General features: G+C 37.7%; 1 protein-coding gene across 11 annotated transcripts in view; it reads left to right on the forward strand.

The window, feature by feature from the left end:
- Window positions 1-21,736, forward strand: part of LOC139121341 (SHC-transforming protein 1-like) — a 102,700-nt gene that overhangs the window by 69,986 nt on the left and 10,978 nt on the right. For all 11 annotated transcript variants that reach the window (XM_070686156.1, XM_070686152.1, XM_070686155.1 and 8 more), the window contains 6 exons: window positions 416-476; window positions 1,744-1,863; window positions 11,432-11,485; window positions 12,977-13,155; window positions 15,894-16,041; window positions 16,400-16,541. In XM_070686156.1, coding sequence (XP_070542257.1) covers window positions 416-476; window positions 1,744-1,863; window positions 11,432-11,485; window positions 12,977-13,155; window positions 15,894-16,041; window positions 16,400-16,541 — 704 coding nt within the window. The remainder of the gene's footprint in view (window positions 1-415; window positions 477-1,743; window positions 1,864-11,431; window positions 11,486-12,976; window positions 13,156-15,893; window positions 16,042-16,399; window positions 16,542-21,736) is intronic.

Genomic DNA, 21,736 nt, shown 5'->3' on the forward strand with positions numbered 1-21,736 from the left:
ACATTCAAAAATCCTAAAAACCTGAGTAAGCTTAGCTCCTGTGATTTGTGAAGAGAAACTTGATATTACCGGTTTTATGTCTGCAGTGATGATTACAAAGGGAGAGAACGAGTGCAAATGGAAGATTTTATCTGCCGTTGTCTTATGGTACCTGCTTGGATTTCATCAAAGCTTATAGACTTTAAGCTTACCAAATCAGAGTAAGACAACAAGCTTAGAAAATGCCGATTAGAGAGCTGACTACATGACCTTCAAAAACTTAGAATGGTTAATATCAGCAAATCGATTCTCTGAGGTCATCTATTGATAGAGAGTTTAGAAACTTCATCTTTTTCCATTGTCAGTCGGCAGCATTTTCTCTTCTTTTCAAAAGTCATTGAAGAGACTAAGGAATGTTTTCTTTTTTTTACCACAGAGAAGCAATTCACAGAGTGTGCGAAGCATCCGGTTTCAAAAATATCAACAAAAAGAGGAAGGTGAGAGGAAATCGAAATTTGTTGTGAATGGCAAACACATTTGCTGATTTCAGCGTGCTTTTTGTATCGATACCCATGACTGTTGCTATAGAGACAGACGGTATGGTTACTGAAGTGTAGGTAATACAAGATTGAAGGTTTTGATCTGTAATTTCTACTATGGTTGTAGAAAGTGTTGCCATACCAGTTGTTTTTACATTTTGGGCAAACCCATTGTATAGGAGGTGTAAATGTTGCGTATGCCAATCACAGAGTGACATCAGTCCACAAACAGTCAGTGTGCTTTATAGACCCTTGAGAAAATCTTTTTCCTAAAGGTATACTGTCACCTGTTCCAATTTTGCCACAGTTACCATGGAAAGAGAAAATCTAATCAATCACAGATTTTAAGTGGGTGGCCGCTTTTTAAAACAGCGCCCTCACATGGGCATTTTGAATACCAAGGAACGCCCCTTTGACCATATATGGGCATATTTAGATTACAGGTGACTGTATACCTTTAAAGGTCTATGGTGTATTAGATGTTGTGTGCATATACCAGCAGAAATTCCATTGAGGTGAACTGTCATTTTGTGAGGTAGACTACAGCAATATAAGAACTTAACTTTTCTGCAAATAAGTCTGAATAAATTATTGAAATATTGCCAAAATTGACATAACACTCATCACATTTGCCATCTGCTGAATAAAAGAGATTTCAACTTGGCATTTCCAGTATATAGAATGATAAAACAATTGGAAGTTTTGAATTTACACAGTGTTTTTATAACATTCTTTTGTCTTTCTGAGTTGACAGTTCCCCTATCACAAACACGCACTCAACTGTATCAGTTATTTCTGAAGCTTCATGCCTTTCTGAAAGATGGCAGTATGTCACAGAGATTGTTCAAAATACATTTTGGTGCCTTTCCCCGGTCCCTTGATTGTGACCGCCACCACCAAAAAGTTGTACTTTCAGTCAGTGTTGAGCCAAAGAAACAACCACAATAGAATTGCTCTTTGGTTCTATGGTCCATGCACAATCCAGTTGATATCCTAGGAAATTATCATTGTTTGGCATGGTAGAAAAATATGAACACCTCTGCTGTTCACCAATTCCTGACCTTTGACCTTGCTCATAACACTTAATTTTGACCTTTGACCAAATTCAGAGACACTGGAACTGAGCAACGCTGAGGTGAGGTGAATTATCATTGAAATTATCAAAATACAACGAGTAGATTTTACAAGCGTTTGCATTGTTACTTTGCTTTGCTTTGCTTTGCAGGTCAATAAAGCAGTGAGCAAGATTTTGGGTGCTGCTCCAAATATACAGTTTGGTGGTGCAAACGTCAACCTCACAGTCTCCACAAATAGCATTAATTTGATGATCATGGAGACGGGACAGGTGAGACACAGTCATTTTGATAACCACAAACACTCGAGAAGATATCAGTGATGCTTATACTCCAAACTGTGTACATTGACTTTTTTTATGATTGGACTTCAGAATATAGCTACTTGTGAAACCTAAGAAATTCAAACGTTATAGTAACTGATTGAAGGAAATCATATTTGACGTCAGTACTAATATGAGCTAGATGTTTGCGATTCATTCCTCTGAAATTAAAAGTTGATTGGATTTATGAAATCATATGAATGATTTTACTTTACTGGACAGTAATTTGTGATTCCTTAATCATTCCTGAATCTTTTTCTCATCATTTTTCCCATCTCATAGTGGTTTAATTGTCGTGGGCCCCTTTCTTCCTATATTCTGTTGTACAGACCCTACAGTACCATAGCTAATAGATGGACCATACCATAGTTCTTGCATGAAAGGGTTGGACAGAGTGGACAGATGATGATTATTCAGATGAAAATTTCTACAAGGACTTTTTTCTTTATGAAAAAAAATAACCTCATTGTGATAAACTATTCAATAAATTACTGATAATGCTATGCTTTAAATAAAATATGATATATTACAAACAAAATTCCCCTATGATTGTGACAAAGGAAGACAAAAATGCCATTGAAAATGTTTTTTGTTTTGAGTCGGTGCACAAATCACTTTGATATATGCATGATTAAAATATTCAGTATATTCAGCATTTCCAAACAACTAAATTCATCGCCTAAATGATTAACAATGTTGTATAACAACAGTCCCTCAGCTGGAATCTGGTATACCGGTAACTAAAATCAATGGCGTCTATTTCAGCTGACTCTCACCACGTCCTTCTACAAAAACATAAGGAGGAAGTACTTTGTAGTCAGTTAAACAAAAACAACTGTTACAGCAAGAGTGGTTGTCAATGAAAGTGATTAGGGAAAAAAAGTCATGTAAAAGGAAATCGAAAAACAGAAAACCCTAATATCAACCGGAAAATATTTTGCTGGAGGCAAGGCAAGTTGGGGAGTGTCCTTGTTTAACGGATATTCCGGTTTAATCCCACTATTGCATCCTGTTTTCCAAATGTCAAGAACGTGAAACATTTTTTGTTAGCCTACAGAATCTAGAGTCCTTCTGTATCAGTGTTATACAAGATAATAGTCGCCCTTGGTTGTTAGGAGTGTACACTTTTGAAACCTCTGCCTGCGTTGTCACGTACATAACCCGCTCACTCAACCTTGAAGTTCATGGTTCCGACACTAAAATCTCAAGTTATCGCTTCCACCGAAACCAAATTATTTACAAGACTTATTGGAACAAAAATGTTACGAGACCCTGAGACATTCAGTCCCCATGATGCACTTTTATGAAGGCTTTCAAACCTCTCTCGTGTACGGATTTTTTAAAGCCCTACACCTCTTGGATCATTTTCACGGAAAAGATAAAAAAATCCTTCAAGAGATAAACGGCCCTGTATTTTTCAAGTTCACTCCAGAGTAATTGCCAAATAATTGATATAAAATATTTACAGTTTGAAGCAAGCATTAAAACTTGATATATCTTTAAATACTGCAACGACAAACCTTGTATGGTTATCGCAATTTTTAACCCATCATCTTGTTACGTGCAGAGAAAACGAACAAAAGGGTGAACTCAGCAGTTAACGTTTAAACAAAATTTATTACGAAAATAAAACTAATTGCTAAGTCAGGGATAGAGTACAAGCTTTAAAAGTGTACAGACTACTTATCTCAGCTGGGACGGCAAAGCTCCAGTCTCAGAGTTGTAACAGTCAGTTGGATGAATGAACAGTCCTTGCAGGCTTGAAGCTGCACAAAGTCCACAGTATAAATCCAGCGTTGGCAGTGAAGGTCTTGAAAAGTCTTGAGAATGACTACTGCTGGAGTTTAGTAACACACAAGAGACACGATCCCAAAAGTCTGACTGGGAGCTGTGCACGTCCCTTTTATAAAGGCATATAAGAACAATCTAGAACTTTTATTGACATGCTAATTACTGTTCTAAAATTATCTCCTTACACAACTAATCAACTTTCCAGAACATTCCAAACATGACTAATTGAATTCAAGGTTGTGAGGTCATCAAGGGCAGTGACCTTGAGAATGTTCTAGACTAATTGAACTCAGGTCATGATGAGTGTGGGGGAAATGACCTACATAACACACCCCCTCTTCAAAAAAGAAAATTTTTCAAAGAAAAATCTTTCTTTTACAAATGTAATCTTGAAAAGGATTTAAGTACTCAAAATTTGTTTTACTCTAAAGTAAAATTTCTTGAAAGTGAACAACAATAAACTCTAAATACGAGAGGAGACAGTCTGCAATTAAATTGTCTCTGCCTTTGATATGTCTAATGTCAAGATTAAACTCCTGTAACATTAAACTCCATCTTAGCAATCTCTGATTTTTGCCTTTAAATTTCTGCAGAAAAACAAGAGGGTTGTGATCAATATAAACCACTATTGGCTGATTTGAAGAAGTAACATAAACTTCAAAATGCTGTAAAGCTAATATCAAAGATAAACACTCTTTTTCAATTGTAGAGTAGTTTCTCTGGGATTTGTTAAATTTGCGTGAAAAATAGCAAACAGGATGATCTACACCATGACTATCCTCTTGCAATAAAACAGCACCAGCAGCCGTATCACTAGCATCTACAGCTAATTTGAATGGCAAAGTGAAATCTGGTGCAGACAACACTGGGGCACTTTGCAGTATGGCTTTAAGTGTATCAATGCCTGTTGGCATTGCTCTGACCAAACAAACTTTACTTTCTTTTTAAGTAAGTTAGTCAAAGGCTCAGTAATTGTGGAGAAATTTGGACAGAATTTTCTGTAGTAACCAGCCATACCGAGAAAGCGCATCAGTTGTCGTTTGCAGTTTGGTATGGGAAAACTTGAAATGGCACTGATTTTGGCATCAACAGGTTTTACCTCACCCTGTCCTACAGTGTGTCCGAGGTAAGTCACCCTCGCCCAGCCAAACTCAGATTTGGCAAGGTTGACAGTCAACATTGCTTTACTCAGTCTCTCAAAGAACTTCCGCATGAGCTTGATGTGTTCCTCCCAGTGTCACTTACAGGACGACGTCGTCAACGTAAGCTGCACATCCGTCTAGCCCGGATATGACGTCGTTGATCATCCGTTGGAACGTTGCCGGAGAGTTCTTCATTCCGAATGGCATCACCTTGTACTGGAACAATCCGTCTGGTGTAACAAAGGCGGATATTTCACGAGCACGATCCGTCAGAGGGACTTGCCAAAATCCCTTCAGTAGGTCAAATTTCGTCACATACTTGGCTTCCCTTCGTCGGTCATTTCGTCACATACTTGGCTTTTCCCACTCGGGTCGATGCAGTCATCAATCCTCGGGATTGGGAAAGTGTCTGTCTTTGTTAAAGTGTTGACCTTCCTAAAGTCCGTGCACATACGATAACTGTGATCTGATTTGGGAACAAGTATGCACGGCGAACTCCAGTTACTTTTACTGGGTTCAATAAAGTCATTGTCCAGCAGGTATTTGACTTCTTCCTGGAGATATTTCGCTTTTGTTGGATTCAGTCTGTATGGATGTTGTTTTACAGGCTTACTGTCCCCAACATCAACGTCGTGATAGATGACGTTCGTCCTCGTTGGAACATCTTGAAACAGGTGTTTATTTCATGGAGCAGTTCTTTCACCTGTTGTTGTTGTTCTGGCTGGAGGTGTGCCAACTTTGTAGACTCCAGCTTCTCCAGGATTTCTGAGTTCTGAAGCTTGACCGAGCCCAGCTTTGAGTTTAGAGTATTTTCACTCAAGTCAGTTTCAGTATCACTATCTTCATAATGGCCAGAACTGACGGTACTGACAGGCTGAGTTATAGTAGGATTATCCCTATCCAAATATGGCTTAAGCATATTTATGTGACATAGCTGTTTTTGTTTTCGCCTGTCAGGTGTTATTATGATGTAATTTAAATCACTCAATTTCTTATCAATTAGATATGGCCCAAAGTAACGAGCATGGAGTGGTTTGCCAGGAATTGGAAGTAGAACAAGAACCTTTTGACCTGGTTCAAACTTCCGTTTTGAGGTGCTTTTATCATATTTGGTTTTCATTGACTGCTGAGATGACTCAAGATTTTCTCTGGCTAATTCACATGCTTTAGAGAGTTTTGTACGAAAATCTGACACATATTGCAAAATATTCAGACAATCATCATCGTCTGATAGGAATTTCTCTTTAACGAGCTTAAGTGGGCCACGGACTGTATGTCCAAATACAAGCTCAAATGGGCTAAAACCAAGAGACTCCTGAATTGACTCTCTAACAGCAAAGAGCAAAAAATGAATTCCTTCATCCCACTGCTTCTCTGTGTCAAAACAGTAGGTCTTAATCATGTTTTTCAAAGTTTGATGAAATCGCTCAAGAGCACCCTGACTTTCTGGATGATAGGCGGATGACCTATACTGTTTAATGCCTAGCTGATCCATTACTTGTTGAAAAATACCAGACATAAAGTTGGAGCCTTGATCGGACTGGACACATTTAGGGAGGCCAAATAAAGTGAAAAATTTGACTAAAGCTCTCACTATAGTCTTTGTCTTTATGTTTCTCAGTGGTATGGCTTCTGGGAACCGAGTTGATGTACACATAATTGTCAACATGTACTCATTTCCTGATCTTGTTTTGGTAGGGGCCCAACACAGTCTATTAGTATCCTACTAAATGGTTCTTGAAATGCAGGAATTGGCTGTAAAGGGGCCTTTGGAATGGTCTGATTTGGCTTTCCTACCATTTGACATGTGTGACAAGTTTTACAGAAATGTGTTACATCCTGCCTGAGATTAGGCCAATAAAAGTGACTGAGAATTTTATGATAAGTTTTCCTTACTCCCAAATGACCAGCCCAGGGCGTTTCATGGGCCAGGCGCAATATTTCAGCACGATAGGGCTTTGGAACCACAATTTGATGTTTTATAGCCCAATCGTCATCAACCAAACATCTGGAGGTCTCCATTTACGCATGAGAATACCAGATTTGTATAATAGGAAACAGAGCTATCTGAAGTTTTACCTTCATCATCTACTCTGTCAAACAAAGACAAAATATCTGGGTCTTTGTGTTGTTCTGCAATGAGATTTGATCTAGAAAATGTCTGACTTTGGTCAGCAGAAGTTTTACTGGAAGTTTCAAATCCACGAGGGATAACGGAATGACTCCGTGTCAAACACCTGACTGAGAAAGGTGTCATTTAAGTCAACATCTGTGACATTATTTTTGAGAGTATTTTGATTCTCGGAAGTTTTCTTTGACATGGCTCGAGTAATGGCACATGAAGGAAATAAATCGGGTATCTCTTGTTCAATTGGCTCTGGATCCTGATCTAAACTAGGATTATCAGTCACAAGTGGATTAGTAATGACCTTGTCCCCGGCAAGGTCGTTTCCAAGAAGAAGGTGAATCCCTTCAAAGGCAAAAAAGGCCTAATACCTAAAGTCACAGGTCCAGAAACAAAGTCCGAAGACAAATAGACATTATGGAGAGGAACAGGAATGTAGTCATTACAATCTACCCCCTTAATAAGAACTTTAGAACCTGAAAATGACTTTTCAGAAAACGGCAGGGTATCTGCCAACAAAAGAGACTGGGACGCCCCGGTATCTCTTAAATTTGACAGGGGTAGCGGAAGAAAATCACTAGAAAGTGATATAAAACCATCATGAATAAATGGTTCGAAAATACCCATAATGCTATCTTGAGAAGAATGACCTTGACCTCATTAATTGGGGATGAGAGGGGTTTAACCTCAGAAAATGTGTTACACACATTATTAGACTCTAATTGAGTTGATGAAGAAATAAAGCCGGTTGGCTTAGATCCACTTTGACCACTTTGACCTTCACGTTTTCTTTTCAATTTGAAACACTCTGACATTAAATGGCCGTCTTTCTTACAATAATTACAAGAAAGTGTACCAAACTGTTTGTCAGAAGGAGATTGAGACTTGGGATCTGATGATGTGGGAGTGTTACTTGAACTCTGTGAACTGTTGTCATTTGATTTTCTACTGTCCTTTGAAAAATTCTTGGATGAAAAGGAGGAGTTAAATTTACCTGCATTGTTTCTGTATGGAAAAGGACTGGGATGGTTTGCTGAGAAATGAAGATTTGTGGGTCAATGAATAATCATCGGCCAAACGTGCAGCAACCTCTAATGTATCTGCCTTTTGTTCATTGATAAACGTCTGATGTCACTCCGGATGCACCTTTTAAATTCCTCAATCAAACAAGCTGTCGTAATTTGTCATAATTCTGACTGACCTTTTCCGAAGAACACCAACGATCAAACAGTTGTTCTTTTGTTCGAGCAAATTCAACATAAGTTTGATCCTTCACCTTCTCACAATCCCTAAATTTCTGACGGTAAGCTTCAGGCACCAACTCATAGCCCTTGAGAATTAATTCCTTCACAGAATCATAATTGAAGCCTGCTCTACTGACAACTGAATGTAAATTTCTCTGGCTTTACCCACCAAAGCACTCTGCAAAAGCATAGACCAGGACTCCTTAGGCCAATTCAGACTCTGAGCAATTTTCTAAATGAAGGAAATATTTATCAACATCCTTTTCTTGGAAAGGGGGAACTAACCTGAAATGCTTAGTGATGTCAAACTTGTCTGAAGGGAAGAATTTTCTGACTGTCCAAGCTCTAAACGTTTTATTTCTACCTGTAATCGCTGTTCTTCTAATCGCAATTCTTTTTCTCTCTGTCTTTCTTCCATTTCTAATCTTTCCTGCCTTTCTTTTTCTTCTGTCTTTCTTCCATTTCTAACTGCATTCGTATTTTTTCTTTTTCTAATGCCTGTCTCTCTTTTTCCATTTGTAATTCTAGTTTCTTAATCTCCAAATTTGTCTGCAATTCTAATTCTAATTTTCTGAGTTCAGAGGAAGACTCAGGCTCATAATCTTTTAAGGCAGACTCCTCAAAATGGCCAGAATTAACTAAATGTCTTGCAATCTTGAACTGTATTTCTCGCTTGCGCATAGATCTTTTGACATTACTTTAAGGAAATTTGCCAGTGCTATGAGGTTGTCTTTTCTGAGGGAATTAAATGTGTCCTGATCAAGGTCATCCATAAATTCGTCTGGCTTGAATTCCGCCATGATTGAATTTCGCTGAGTTCACAGTATACAGTAGTTTGAAAAGGCTGTCAAAATGTTGTCAAACGGCTCAAAATATTCGTATCCCGGACGAGCCCCCAATTTTGTTACGTGCAGAGAAAACGAACAAAAGGGTGAACTCAGCAGTTAACGTTTAAACAAAATTTATTACGAAAATAAAACTAATTGCTAAGTCAGGGATAGAGTACAAGCTTTAAAAGTGTACAGACTACTTATCTCAGCTGGGACGGCAAAGCTCCAGTCTCAGAGTTGTAACAGTCAGTTGGATGAATGAACAGTCCTTGCAGGCTTGAAGCTGCACAAAGTCCACAGTATAAATCCAGCGTTGGCAGTGAAGGTCTTGAAAAGTCTTGAGAATGACTACTGCTGGAGTTTAGTAACACACAAGAGACACGATCCCAAAAGTCTGACTGGGAGCTGTGCACGTCCCTTTTATAAAGGCATATAAGAACAATCTAGAACTTTTATTGACATGCTAATTACTGTTCTAAAATTATCTCCCTTACACAACTAATCAACTTTCCAGAACATTCCAAACATGACTAATTGAATTCAAGGTTGTGAGGTCATCAAGGGCAGTGACCTTGAGAATGTTCTAGACTAATTGAACTCAGGTCATGATGAGTGTGGGGAAATGACCTACATAACATCTGAAGATTAACATTTAAAAGGTTTCAGTGACTTTCAGAGAACAACCATTGCAGGATACATAAATTAGATAAATTCACGATTGTGAAATCTTGCTTATCAAATATCATGTCGCAGTACGTGATGCATAGTCTGTTACTTATGTCAGCCAAATGTCCCATCTCGGCATGTTAACATACTGTAACTCTAAAAAAATGCAGTCGTTATTTCCAATGTAAACTAAATATTTGCGTTGGAAAAGCTGGTAGTTACTGGTCCCGTCTAATTCAGGGTGACAAGAATGTGTGCATGCTCTTCAAAGGCCACTTGTGGTGTACTCACCAAAGTGAAACGTGTCGTCCAGCCTTTCAAACATGAGTAGTTGATTTTACCCAACTGTGTTCATTGGTATCATTAAATCTATCACGCAATATCATAGGAGAGAGGGACAACAGCTCGTTATGGTGGTACATGCTTCCCAATTTAGAAACTTTAAACCATTCCGTTCAAAATCAAGAATAAAAATTGGGAGTCACTATGCAAAATTTGGTACTAGAGAAACAAATTACGCAATATTATAGTGACACTTGAAATTCAAAATGGCCACCATCCAACCCTGTACTGTGTAAACTCAAAGGGGAAAAGTTAAATCATTATTTGTTATTAAAATAAGCTGGTGAAAACTTCATATACTTCATGAGCTTCGAAATGAGCCCCACAAGTGGCAGACCAAAAACGTATTGTAAAAATTTGAGAGTCCATATATCTGTCCCTTCAACGAATTCTACCTTGAAAATAGCCACTTTATAGTTGACATTTCCTATGCCTGTACAATGTTTTAATGTTAATAGACAATTACACAATATAAGGGTATTACAAAAGACATCAAAGATAAGTTGGGTTCCAGGCTTTACTTATGTTCATATTGGAATGTTAGGCTAAGATAATTGAAATTTTTGTAAGTGGCTTTTCCATTGTGAAGAATGTCCAATAGTTTCACTGTAAGTGTTTCTGTACATAATTTGCACAATTTTCAAATCGATATTCACCGTGAAATACTTTGCATTTGTTCTAAGGAGAGAAGAAATTTCTCGCACATCTTTATCTTTAATGCTTTCCGAAATTGGAATAATTTCGAATCCTATCAACACTGAAATGTAGAATCCTGTGGTACAGTCACGCTGTACTATGATTTACAGTTGAATTGTTTCCTGTATGAGTCAAATTTTAACAATGTTATTTGAAAATTGAGACACTACAGTGACTCTGATATGGACAACTATGCACGGATATATAAAAGATGCTGTGTGGTCTTGCTACGCCAAGTTTTGTGGCACTTGCAAAAGTTGTTAATATTTTATCATCAAACAAAATGCTCCTGGCTTCATAGCCAACCCAGACCTGTTTAGAATCTCTGTGGCTATTTCACCAGTGATAGTTTAATTCACACATTGTCGTGCTGTAATGTCATTGGTGGCAACATGGCATATCATGACTCCAAATCCAATACTTTGTGTGTTTTATAAGTTTGAGATCGAGGAAGTGGTCTCCTTAAAGGTATACAGTCACATGTAATCTAAATATGCCCACATATGGTCAAAGGGGTGTTCCTTGGTATTCAAAATGCCCATGTGAGGGCGCTGTTTTTAAAAAGTGGCCACCCGTTTAAAATCTGTGAGTGGTTAGATTTTCTCTTTCCATGGTAACTGTGGCAAAATTGGAACAGGTGACAGTATACCTTTAATGTCTATGTCATTTTTTCTCTTACAGATAATAGCCAATCACCAAATGCAAGGAATTTCATTTGCATCCGGTGGAGATCCGGTAAGTTTCAACTTCTGGAAAATAAAAGCAATAACTTGAAAGTGACTTTAACCCTTATCCTGCCAGGCATGTCATACCTCAATCTTGCCAAGTCAGTAAAGGCGGTGTTGATACATGTTTTCATCTATTTGGCATAGTATGTTATAACAGGTTTAGTCAGTGAAAATCATGCTCATAGCAACTTTTTTCCAATGGCCTTCAAGTGTTTAAATCTTTGTTAAAATGCAACAGCTTGACATGTTGTGACATGATGTGACATATGAATTTGGCAGGATAAGGGTTAGAGAATTAGAGAGCAATGTCTTTACGTACATCTGAGACGGACCCTGAGAGAAACACCTTTACGTGAAGTTTTGGAGTGACATTTCTATAGTAATGTAGTTATTAATGAAATCAGACAGGAATAGAATATATTAGAGGAAGGTACATCACACCACTGGATCCCTCTGAAAGAAAAAAAAAACACCCTACGCACAATTTGTTTGTGCGGAAAAGAGAGGAAGTGAACAGCTAATTGGAGAAAAAACTCAGACAATATGTAAGATGAGATGTGTGAGGCAAGATGGATGCCGATCCCTGACAGGACAGCATCACTGATTGTCTTTAGTGTGAAAAGCAGGGGAGATTACCTCTGTCTGATATTTGGTGGCAAGTCAGCCACCAAACATGGAGAACAAACAGTTGATGCCTGAGAGATCAGTCTGTCTGTCTCTTCTGATGTAACAGGATAGGATAGTGTGCAGTGCGTTAATTTCTGGGAATAATTAATGCATGCATGCTATGGCAGGAAATATTGCCTCCAGTTCTGTAGTGAAACAGTGGGTTGCTTTAGAACTGGCCAATCATATATCTTGTTGTTTTACAACTCTAATTTAATCTTAAAACTTAAAGATAGTGACGAGTTATTTTATCAAGCACAGGTATCTTTTTCCATTATTTTGTTATTAGGCTTTACAGTTTAATGGACAATTACTGTTAATTTCCATCAATATTTGTTTTTCTGATGAAACCGCCAGCAGTTAATAACTCGTGAAATTACCAGCATTAACATATTTCAATTGCAATGAACATTGTTATATTGCTGTTTCCCAAATGGCAATATACAACCGGTCATTGCAATTTTGTCAGTATCCTCTTTGTCTCAGTGATATTAACTAAATAACTTTGCTCCCGGACAAGAGCCAATCACTGATTTTTATGCCTGAGCTTTTCTCTAGCCAATCAGAAGGGTACGCTGCAATGCTACTTCCCTGTGAAATGTAAAGCCTGTCACTGATTGGTTTGTTTGAGCTGTACTGCAGCCAATCAGGAGTATATTGTAATAATAGCTACTACTTGTTTAGCTCTTGCAATGCACAAATGTCGGCTGAGCAAGATAGGGTAAATGCAATCAGCACTTACAGGCTGTAATGTTGTAATCTGTTCGGGAGACTTTGCATGTAAACTCCTTGTATGATTATTCTGTATATCGGCATTTTGTTCTGGATGCAGGATTGCATTGACTTTGTGGCCTATGTAGCCAAGGACCCAGTCAATGGTAGAGCATGCCATGTGATAGAGTGTGCCGGTGGACTGGCCCAGGATGTCATCACAACGGTTGGCCAGGCTTTTGAATTGAGATTTAAAGAATACCTGAGAAACCCACCAAAAGCAGTACAGACTCAAGATAGGTATGGTTATCTTTGTAATGATGTGTGAAGGTGATGTGCTTTTGACCTTACAATGATCATCTCCACAGTGCTCCAGATCTAGTTATATGTCTGTGTAGCATTCTTAAGGCAGTTCACGCCTTGAGAATGAACGACATAAACTTTTGCTCAAATTTTCCTCCAGCAAACTTTCAACCATTCTCTTTCAAAATCAAGAGTAAAACTCAGGGGTCACTGTGCAAGTTTGGTACTAGGGAAAACAAATTACCTAATATTTACCGACATTTGAAATTCAAAATGGCCACCATCCCTATGTTATCTCTAAGGGGGAATATTAATTCCCAATTTTCACAAAACTAAGCTGGTGGAAAGTTAATTTACTCCATAAGCTTCAAAATGAGTCTTCCACTAGTGGTGGGCCAAAAGAATATTGTAAAAGTTTGAGATTAAAAATTCTGTCCCAAGACGCATTCAACCGTAGGAAGAATAAGTCTTTGTATGATATTGAAGTCAAAAACCTTAGGTAGACTCAATGCATCGCAGGAGTCAGAATACTATAATCGTTCAATTTTCCTAGCTGCCTGGAAGTTAGATATGAGTAATCATATAAAAAAAATAGTCAGAACAGTTTCCAAATTATAGGAAATAGCGCTGATTTGAAACATGTTTCTTTCATTGCACATAATCTAGAAAGATAGCCACAAAATGACCCTGTCCAGTGAAGTTTTAGTCAGTATGCTGTAATATGTTTTCCTCAAACAAGAACAAGTGACAATAGGATTGCAGAGTAAGTGAAGGTTGAATTACATTTTGAATTCAAAGAAAGTGAATATCTATAGCATCGCCTTGAAAATCTGTAGAAAGAGATTACTAAAAGTGTTACACCGAGCACTCATAAACATCATACGTAAACTCATTATGAACATACCTCAACGCTTTATAAACACTGACATTCAGAATATACTTGTAAACAAGATATACTTGTGTACAAAGGTGGCCTCCATCCTCGATCAAAACAGACTAAGGAAATCAATGAAAGGCGTTTAGCATACAGATAGATGAAATGCAAAGTTGAGCTAAGCTACAGGATCAGTTCTGGTGATATCATGGTGATCAGTGTCACTGTGATGAGCTTTTTCATGTCTCACAAGATTCAGAGAGAATGCTGTGGACAAATGTAATTGCCAGTGTTCATTGCATCAAGAATGAGTGGGAGTGGTTCTCTCCGCAAACAGCGATTCATCTCTCATGTTTGTAGTGGTTAGATTTCCTGAACAAGAACCAACAGGGAAGGATACACTTTCTTAGCAAAATGCCTGTGGCTGTAATCTTCGAAAATGTGGGGGATGTAGTGATTAGCTTGTTTTGGAAAAAAATCTTTCCTTCCAGAGGAAGTGAAAATCTTGGCGTCATTAAGAATTAAAAAGCCTGCAACTTACCCATTACATTATAGGCATACAGAAAACGTGTAATCAGGTCAATGTCGTAGCCAAAGGTTAGATTTGTTGTTTGACGGAGATAAAAATACAGCAAGTACAGTTTCCAAATCTTGAGAAAGAGGCCTTCTTTAAAAATTGTGTGCAATCGGTAAAGATTACTAGAAATTTTTCAGATGCCACAACCAGTGATGGTGTCATTAAACCAGACATCTGACTTCCAGAATCCAAAGTAATTTTACAGAGGGACCCCGTATCTCAAACAGGATAGACCTGATTGCCCAAATAATTACACAGATTACCATACTTAATGCTTAAATGAATGCTCTGGAGATTGCTGTGTAAAGCAAAACATGCGTTAATGAACAATATTAGAGGCATATTTTGTTTTAGCTGTTAGCTGACTTCAGTGTGAGCTAGAACATCAAATCTTTGAGGGAATACGGAATTATCAACTGTGGTGTTAGCACAGCCCCGTTTGATCCATGTAAAGCTCTTGAATCTCCTTGCATGGTCCATCCTCATCTTTGAAAACAATTTATTTTCACCAGAGTAGATTTCACACGGTGGATGGGAAAGTCAGTGTTTCTCATTGTTGTCTCCAGAGCCTTTGCAGAGATTTCCGGAATCATTTTGAGATTTTCACCGTTAATGCTGAATGTGCCCGCGCGAGATGAACAAGAAAGTCTTCAATTGACCCATTTTACCCTATACTGTTTTGAGTTGACCAGAAAGTCATGGAAAAAATTCAAGATAATTTGTAAAGTGTCTCTTGATGATCACAATACGTGTTTGACAAACAGGACTCATTCCTTTGCAGATTGAGGAGTAGAGTGACGTTTCAATGATCGTCTGCCAATTTTCACGAACTATATACCACAGTAACACTATGCAGACCCTGCCTATGCATGGCACTGAATCACCATTCAATTTCAATTTGAAACATTTGGAGTTCAAAAACTTCACGGCAGTAGAAACTTCCAAAAGCTAATTTTGACAATTTGTCATGTAATAAGGAAGTTCAAACCATAATTTTCTCATTAGATTTTCAGTGATTCTTCTAAATTTTAACTCAAGGCTGCTTGACGTGGGTGAAACCTAATATCTGTGGTCTCTGATGAACATGGAATTGTCTTGAGAGAGTGCTGTTAGCTATCAGCCGACAGACAATTTCAGAATTCATCAGGAAGTTTCATGTGAAACCTTTAAACTGTTTCATAATATTTCTGATTAAATTCAGCCAAACAAACTTGTGGCTCTTTCTTAGCTGTCGACAAAGTCACAAGCACGTACAGTGACAATTTTGAATTTTCTTTTATTCAGGTTTGAAGTGCCTATCTTTGAAGAAAGCGACTGGGGAGATGAGCCTGAATATTACAATGACCTTGGTAAACTACCGCCGATTCCAAAGCAAGTTCAACCAGTGCCACCACTACCGAGCGCGCACTACCAGACACCAAGCAATGTTCCTGTAAGTACTCCATTCAACCAATCAGAATTTGGCTTTCTTGGTTAGCTGTTGTCTGAGTACCATAACCCAATCAGAGACTTTCTCGCATGGATCCTCCTCATCACAGCATAAACCAATCAGTTTTCTTATGTGTAATGTCTTGTTACAATTATCTGTCAGATGGTGTAAAGAATCAGACTTTTTCTCTCAGTTTAACCCTTTCACCTACGTGGTTTGGCCCAAGCCCATTGTTGTCAATGGTGAGTGTGGACCTGATCACTGGGAAGTGGGGGTGAATAGGTTAAGGTATCATCAGTTGAAGATCACCACATCATGTTTTTGATGGATCAGAGTCTTTCTGGTATTATTATTTTGACAGGCTACAAGCAGCAATGGTGCCTACGCCTCGCTGAAGGACAAGCCGAGAAACAGACATCAAGAGGAGGCCATCTATGACAACAAATCAAGTAATGAACCCAACCTGATTGATTTTGAAAATGAAGCTGCCGTGCCTGGTGGAGGTAAGAACTAACAAGCAAACAAAACACATTGCACCGGAAAAAGGGATAAGGTTTAACAGTTTGTATAACATCACAGTAATAAGGTAATGATGGGCCATTTGTACAACACTATTCACATTCCATGTAATATAATATATGATAATTTAGTAAATTAATATAAATAAAAAGCTAACCTCAATCAGAACACAATCTGATCATTTGGGGAATTTTGAGTGCCTCCTGAAATTAACATACGGCAAACTTACTATCTACGCTGTCAATGGAATGGAGCTCCCCAAACGGGTGAATGTTGTCAGTCAACGTTGTTGACATTTTGAAGTTCTTCTCACAAATCGATAGTCCAATTGCTTGAATAGCTATTGGTAGGGATAACCATATTCTGTTTTGTCAAAAGTAGCATGTTTGTTTTTCTCTTTTTAAAATTTTTGTTTTGGTTTCTTCTTTATTTTTTTTCAAAATCTGTCTTGTCGGAAGTGCCAGCCTGATAGTGTTCAAATTTTGGTGTATGGTATCCTTGGAATGATATCATTCAGAGTTTTACAGATTATATTGAAATTTGCATGTTCCTAAGATTTTTCTTATGTCTGGTCAAAAATATCTCCAGAACCACCCTTCCAATAGTGGTCAGATTTTTGTAGGTCCATAGGTGTGAGCTCATCCAGATTTGTTTGACGGTGATAAAATTTGTATGTACCTGTAAGGGGTTTATTTCCTCCAATCATTATCTTGGCTTTCAAATTTGGTTTGTAAGCGTCTAAGGATGACTTCATTTAGAGACATGGGAACAAAGATGAAATTTGAATATGTATTTCTCAATTTTTGTGGAAACATCTTCTCTTAAACATCGTTTGTGAAGCTTTCATACTTCCATTGTTAGTACTTTGGCTTGATTTCATTCAAATAATTTTTAATAATCATGAAATTTGGCATATGTAATTTTTTTGCGTCAGTTTTCTGATGTTTTTAGCTCCCATAGCCATATGTATATATGGCAGTGGAAGCTATTCTTATAGGCTAGGAAAATGTCTGTATGTCTGTATGTCTGTATGTCTGTATGTCTGTATGTCTGTCCGTCAACATCAAAAACTCCAAAACCGCTGCACATTTCATCTTGATATTTGGTGTGTACATGGATGATGGGCTGTAGATGAGATTTTGTTCAAATGAAGTTGTCATGCCAAAAATATGCAAATTAGTGCCAAAAAAGGCGTTTTTGGTAGAAAATCTCCTTCTTCATAACCGCTGGTCAGACAGCTTTGATATTTGGTATACAGGTCCCTAGGGATAACCCAACTTGGATTTTTTCAAATTGTGATGAAATATGCAAATCTGTATTTTTAAGGAATTTTTTGTCATTTTTGGTCAAAAATTTAATTCATCAAAACCGCTTGTCTGACAGCTTTGATATTTGGTATACAGGTCCCTAGGGATAGCCCAACTTGGATTTGTTCAAATTGTGATGAAATAAGCAAATCTGTATTTTTAAGGAATTTTTTTGTCATTTTTGGTCAAAAATTTATTTCATCAAAACCGCTCGTCTGACAGCTTTGATATTTGGTATACAGGTCCCTAGGCATAGCCCAACTTGGATTTGTTCAAATTGTAATGAAATAAGCAAATCTGTATTTTTAAGGAATTTTTTTGTCATTTTTGGTCAAAAATTTATTTCATCAAAACCACTCGTCTGACAGCTTTGATATTTGGTATACAGGTCCCTAGGGATAGCCCAACTTGGATTTGTTCAAATTGTGATGAAATAAGCAAATCTGTATTTTTAAGGAATTTTTATGTCATTTTTGGTCAAAAATTTATTTCATCAAAACCGCTCGTCTGACAGCTTTGATATTTGGTATACAGGTTCCTACAGATAAAATAAATATGATATACAGAATATATGATGAAATCTGCAATTTTGTATTTTTGGTGCAATTTTTGCCATTTTGGTCAAAAAATGTGTTTCTCAAAAACTACTTGTCTGATGCCTTTGATATTTGGTATACAGGTTCCTGGGGGTTCTCTTAGTGTGATATAGTGAAATTTGATGAAATCATCAATTTTTGTATTTTTGGGTCAGTTTTTGCCGTTTTTGGTCAAAATATTTGTTTCTCAAAAGTTACTCATGTGATAGCTTTGATATTTGGTATACATTTTTATACATAATTATGATGAAATCATCAATTTTGTATTTTGCAGCTAATTTTGCCATTTTAGGTCAGGCCATCCTGAAATGAGCTATCAAAGATCTCAACCTTCTTCATCAATACATATGTCACAAAACGTTGCTCTCTTCATAACACAGCAGAGCTCTGTCGACCATTGGGTCGTTTGTTAGCTCCCATAGCCATATGTATATATGTTTACAAGTTTACATTTTATTGAAAATCTCAATAGCCACTGAGCAGATTAGATGAAAAATTAGCATGTAAGTACTTTGGGCTGACCTGAAATGATTGTGCACATCTTGGGTCAGTATCTTGGACTTGCTATTTTTCATGAATTTTTTTGTAATTTTCTCCATTTTTGGTCAAAAATCTTCTTCTCTGAAACCACAAGTCTGATTGATTTGAAACTTGGTATGGAAGTGCATAGGAGTGACCTTTCTCAAATCTGGGCAAATCGTGGTGAAATTTGCATATTTGCATTTTTGGCTATTTTTTTCATTTTTGATCAAAAATTTTTTTTTAACTCTGAAACCACACGTCCGATTGAGTTGAAACTTAGTGTAGAGGTTTTTACGGGTGACGTCAGTAAGATTTGATCAAATTCTGGTGAAATTTGTATAATTTTATTTATTGTTTATTGGGGAATTGTTTCTATTTGTGATAAAAAAATCTTTTAGCTTGATTTTAGCTTGTTTTGATAACTATATGGGAGCGACCAGTGACATTGTCACTATTTTTCAAGACATGGTGTCTTCTCAAACCACACATTAAATAGTTTTCAAATTTGGTGGGCAGGTTCGTAGAAATTACCTTATCTGATTAAGTGAAATCATAAGGCATTTTACCAATGGTGGTGTTTTTGGCCAATTTTCTAAGCATGTTATGTCAATTATTAAAACCATATAGGAAACCAATATGGGTAATCATCATGATTGTTTTCTATGATAATTACAGTGTAGCTTTATCAGCCATTTTGTTGCTTGCTATATTTTGTAATAAACCATTAATGAAGCATTAATAGTGTGCTGTGAGTTGAAATTGGTTTGTTTTAATACTTACCCATAATGGTGTGAAGTTTGGCTTGCTTGGCAAAAGGTTTATAACAGCTTGTCGCTACGGCTTGTAGCTAGGCTTGTAGCTACAGCTTGTAGCTACAGCATGTAGCTATGGCTTGTAGCTACGGCTTGTAGCTATGGCTTGTAGCTATGGCTTGTAGCTATGCACTGCAAGGCTGCTGTGGTGTTGTCTAAGTAAATGACTAACTTTTACTGGTGTTGGAAGATGGTAACACTTTCTATAGAGTCTCAAAATTTCAAATTCTTGTTTTTCTGTGCTTCTGCTCTCCCACCATCTACCGGTAGATGATCTCACAGCTTTTTGTGTAAATGTGGCCCATAGTCAAAGGAATGACATAGGATTAGAAACGGCTGAAAATCTTTTTCTTCAGAATTAATTTGAATAAATCCTGCATATGCCCTTGATCAGACAAATCCTTGTAGTCCGTGTAGATTTTGATAAACAAGAGAAAAAGCAAAAAAGAGGCAGATGTAAATTTTGTTCTGTGATTTAAAGCCCCAGTATTTGTAACTTTTAACCTTTTTCTATGTTCGAAATTACATATTATGCTCTTACATCCATCGTGAAATGTTGTTCAGAAAGAAATAAGCCAAATTTGTGCTCCTGTAGTGACATACAAACGCTAAATGTTGCCCGATCGAGTTGGATTGCCGCGCGGGTTTGTTGACAATTTGTAGGCTGTGCACGTGATCGAGAACGCCGATACTGATGACATTATCGAGCCTGCAACATTCCTGGGGCCTGCCATGCCACGCCACACTGCCCGGGTAATCGCCCATGGTCGCCGGCTGAATGACCTGCGAATGGTTTTATTTTGTTCTTCTCCGTTCAAATACGTACTGCTACTGTGTTTCAGAGGATACAGAACTTTGGCAGAGGAGTCTAACATTCTATTCTGGTACCGTGTGCGGTATATACGGATTATTCAAACTGCAGTCGGCAGTGCACCGATGCGCACCCTGCAGTTGGTCACTCCGGGTACCGATGTAAAATCAAGACGACACTATATACACTTGGCTCACTTCTGTAGGCAAATAGCTATCAAAATTGAGTAACTTGAAGTATAAATTTCAGCTGATTGTCGCTTTAGCGGCAAGGTGATTGCGAAATCGAAGCAACATAGTTTAGCAATGTACGGTAGGCTGTCGAATGCAGTGAACGCGATGGCCTTTGGCAGCAAGTAAGGGAACCGTCAGTATTTACGACCTGGGGGTCATTCAAAAATTGAAAGTTATAAGGGGGTGCTCAAAATGTTTTTCTTTGTCTTACTCTGTCCTCAATGAATAATGATTGGTTGATTATATATATTTTACTCTGATACATATTAAATAAAAAGAAAATAAATACTCTAACAGTACAAATAAATATCAACTAGATGAAGCAAGGCAAAAAACTACAAGTAGGGTTATTACTAGCAATACTTATTATGAAAGAGAAGATAGTGACGATGAGAATGATATCGTTGTTCATGTACGCAATGGCACCAGCGACATTAAAGATGAGGATCAACAGTGGTGATGATGATGTCACACAGTAGTTTTCTGCAGGAGAGGCTGGGTCATGGAGAAATGTTCTCGACAGATATCACTATAAGTGCACAGGATCTAGGACAAAACTGAACTGTTGTGAATTCATCCTTTATATTATCAGAAATATATTTTATTTGACTTGAGGTCAACAACCATTTGGACATTTAACCATACCATATTGACATGCTACCCATCCAAATGGTCGGAGACTGCTTATTAGGTGAGCTTTTATATCTACATATTATTACATGGGCTCAGGTAAGCCAAACTTTCTGTTAGAGAGGGGGTTACTCAAAGTCATCATGGTTGGCTGGGGTGCGACTCAAAATTTCGGAGTTTCTAATGTAATTCCTCCGACCCCCAGATCGTAAATAATGACGGCTCCCTAAACAGCTGTGAACGCCTGAGTCAGAACGATCGGGACCAG

Source organism: Ptychodera flava, chromosome 21 (assembly GCF_041260155.1).
Source record: "Ptychodera flava strain L36383 chromosome 21, AS_Pfla_20210202, whole genome shotgun sequence".
Lineage (NCBI taxonomy): Eukaryota > Metazoa > Hemichordata > Enteropneusta > Ptychoderidae > Ptychodera > Ptychodera flava.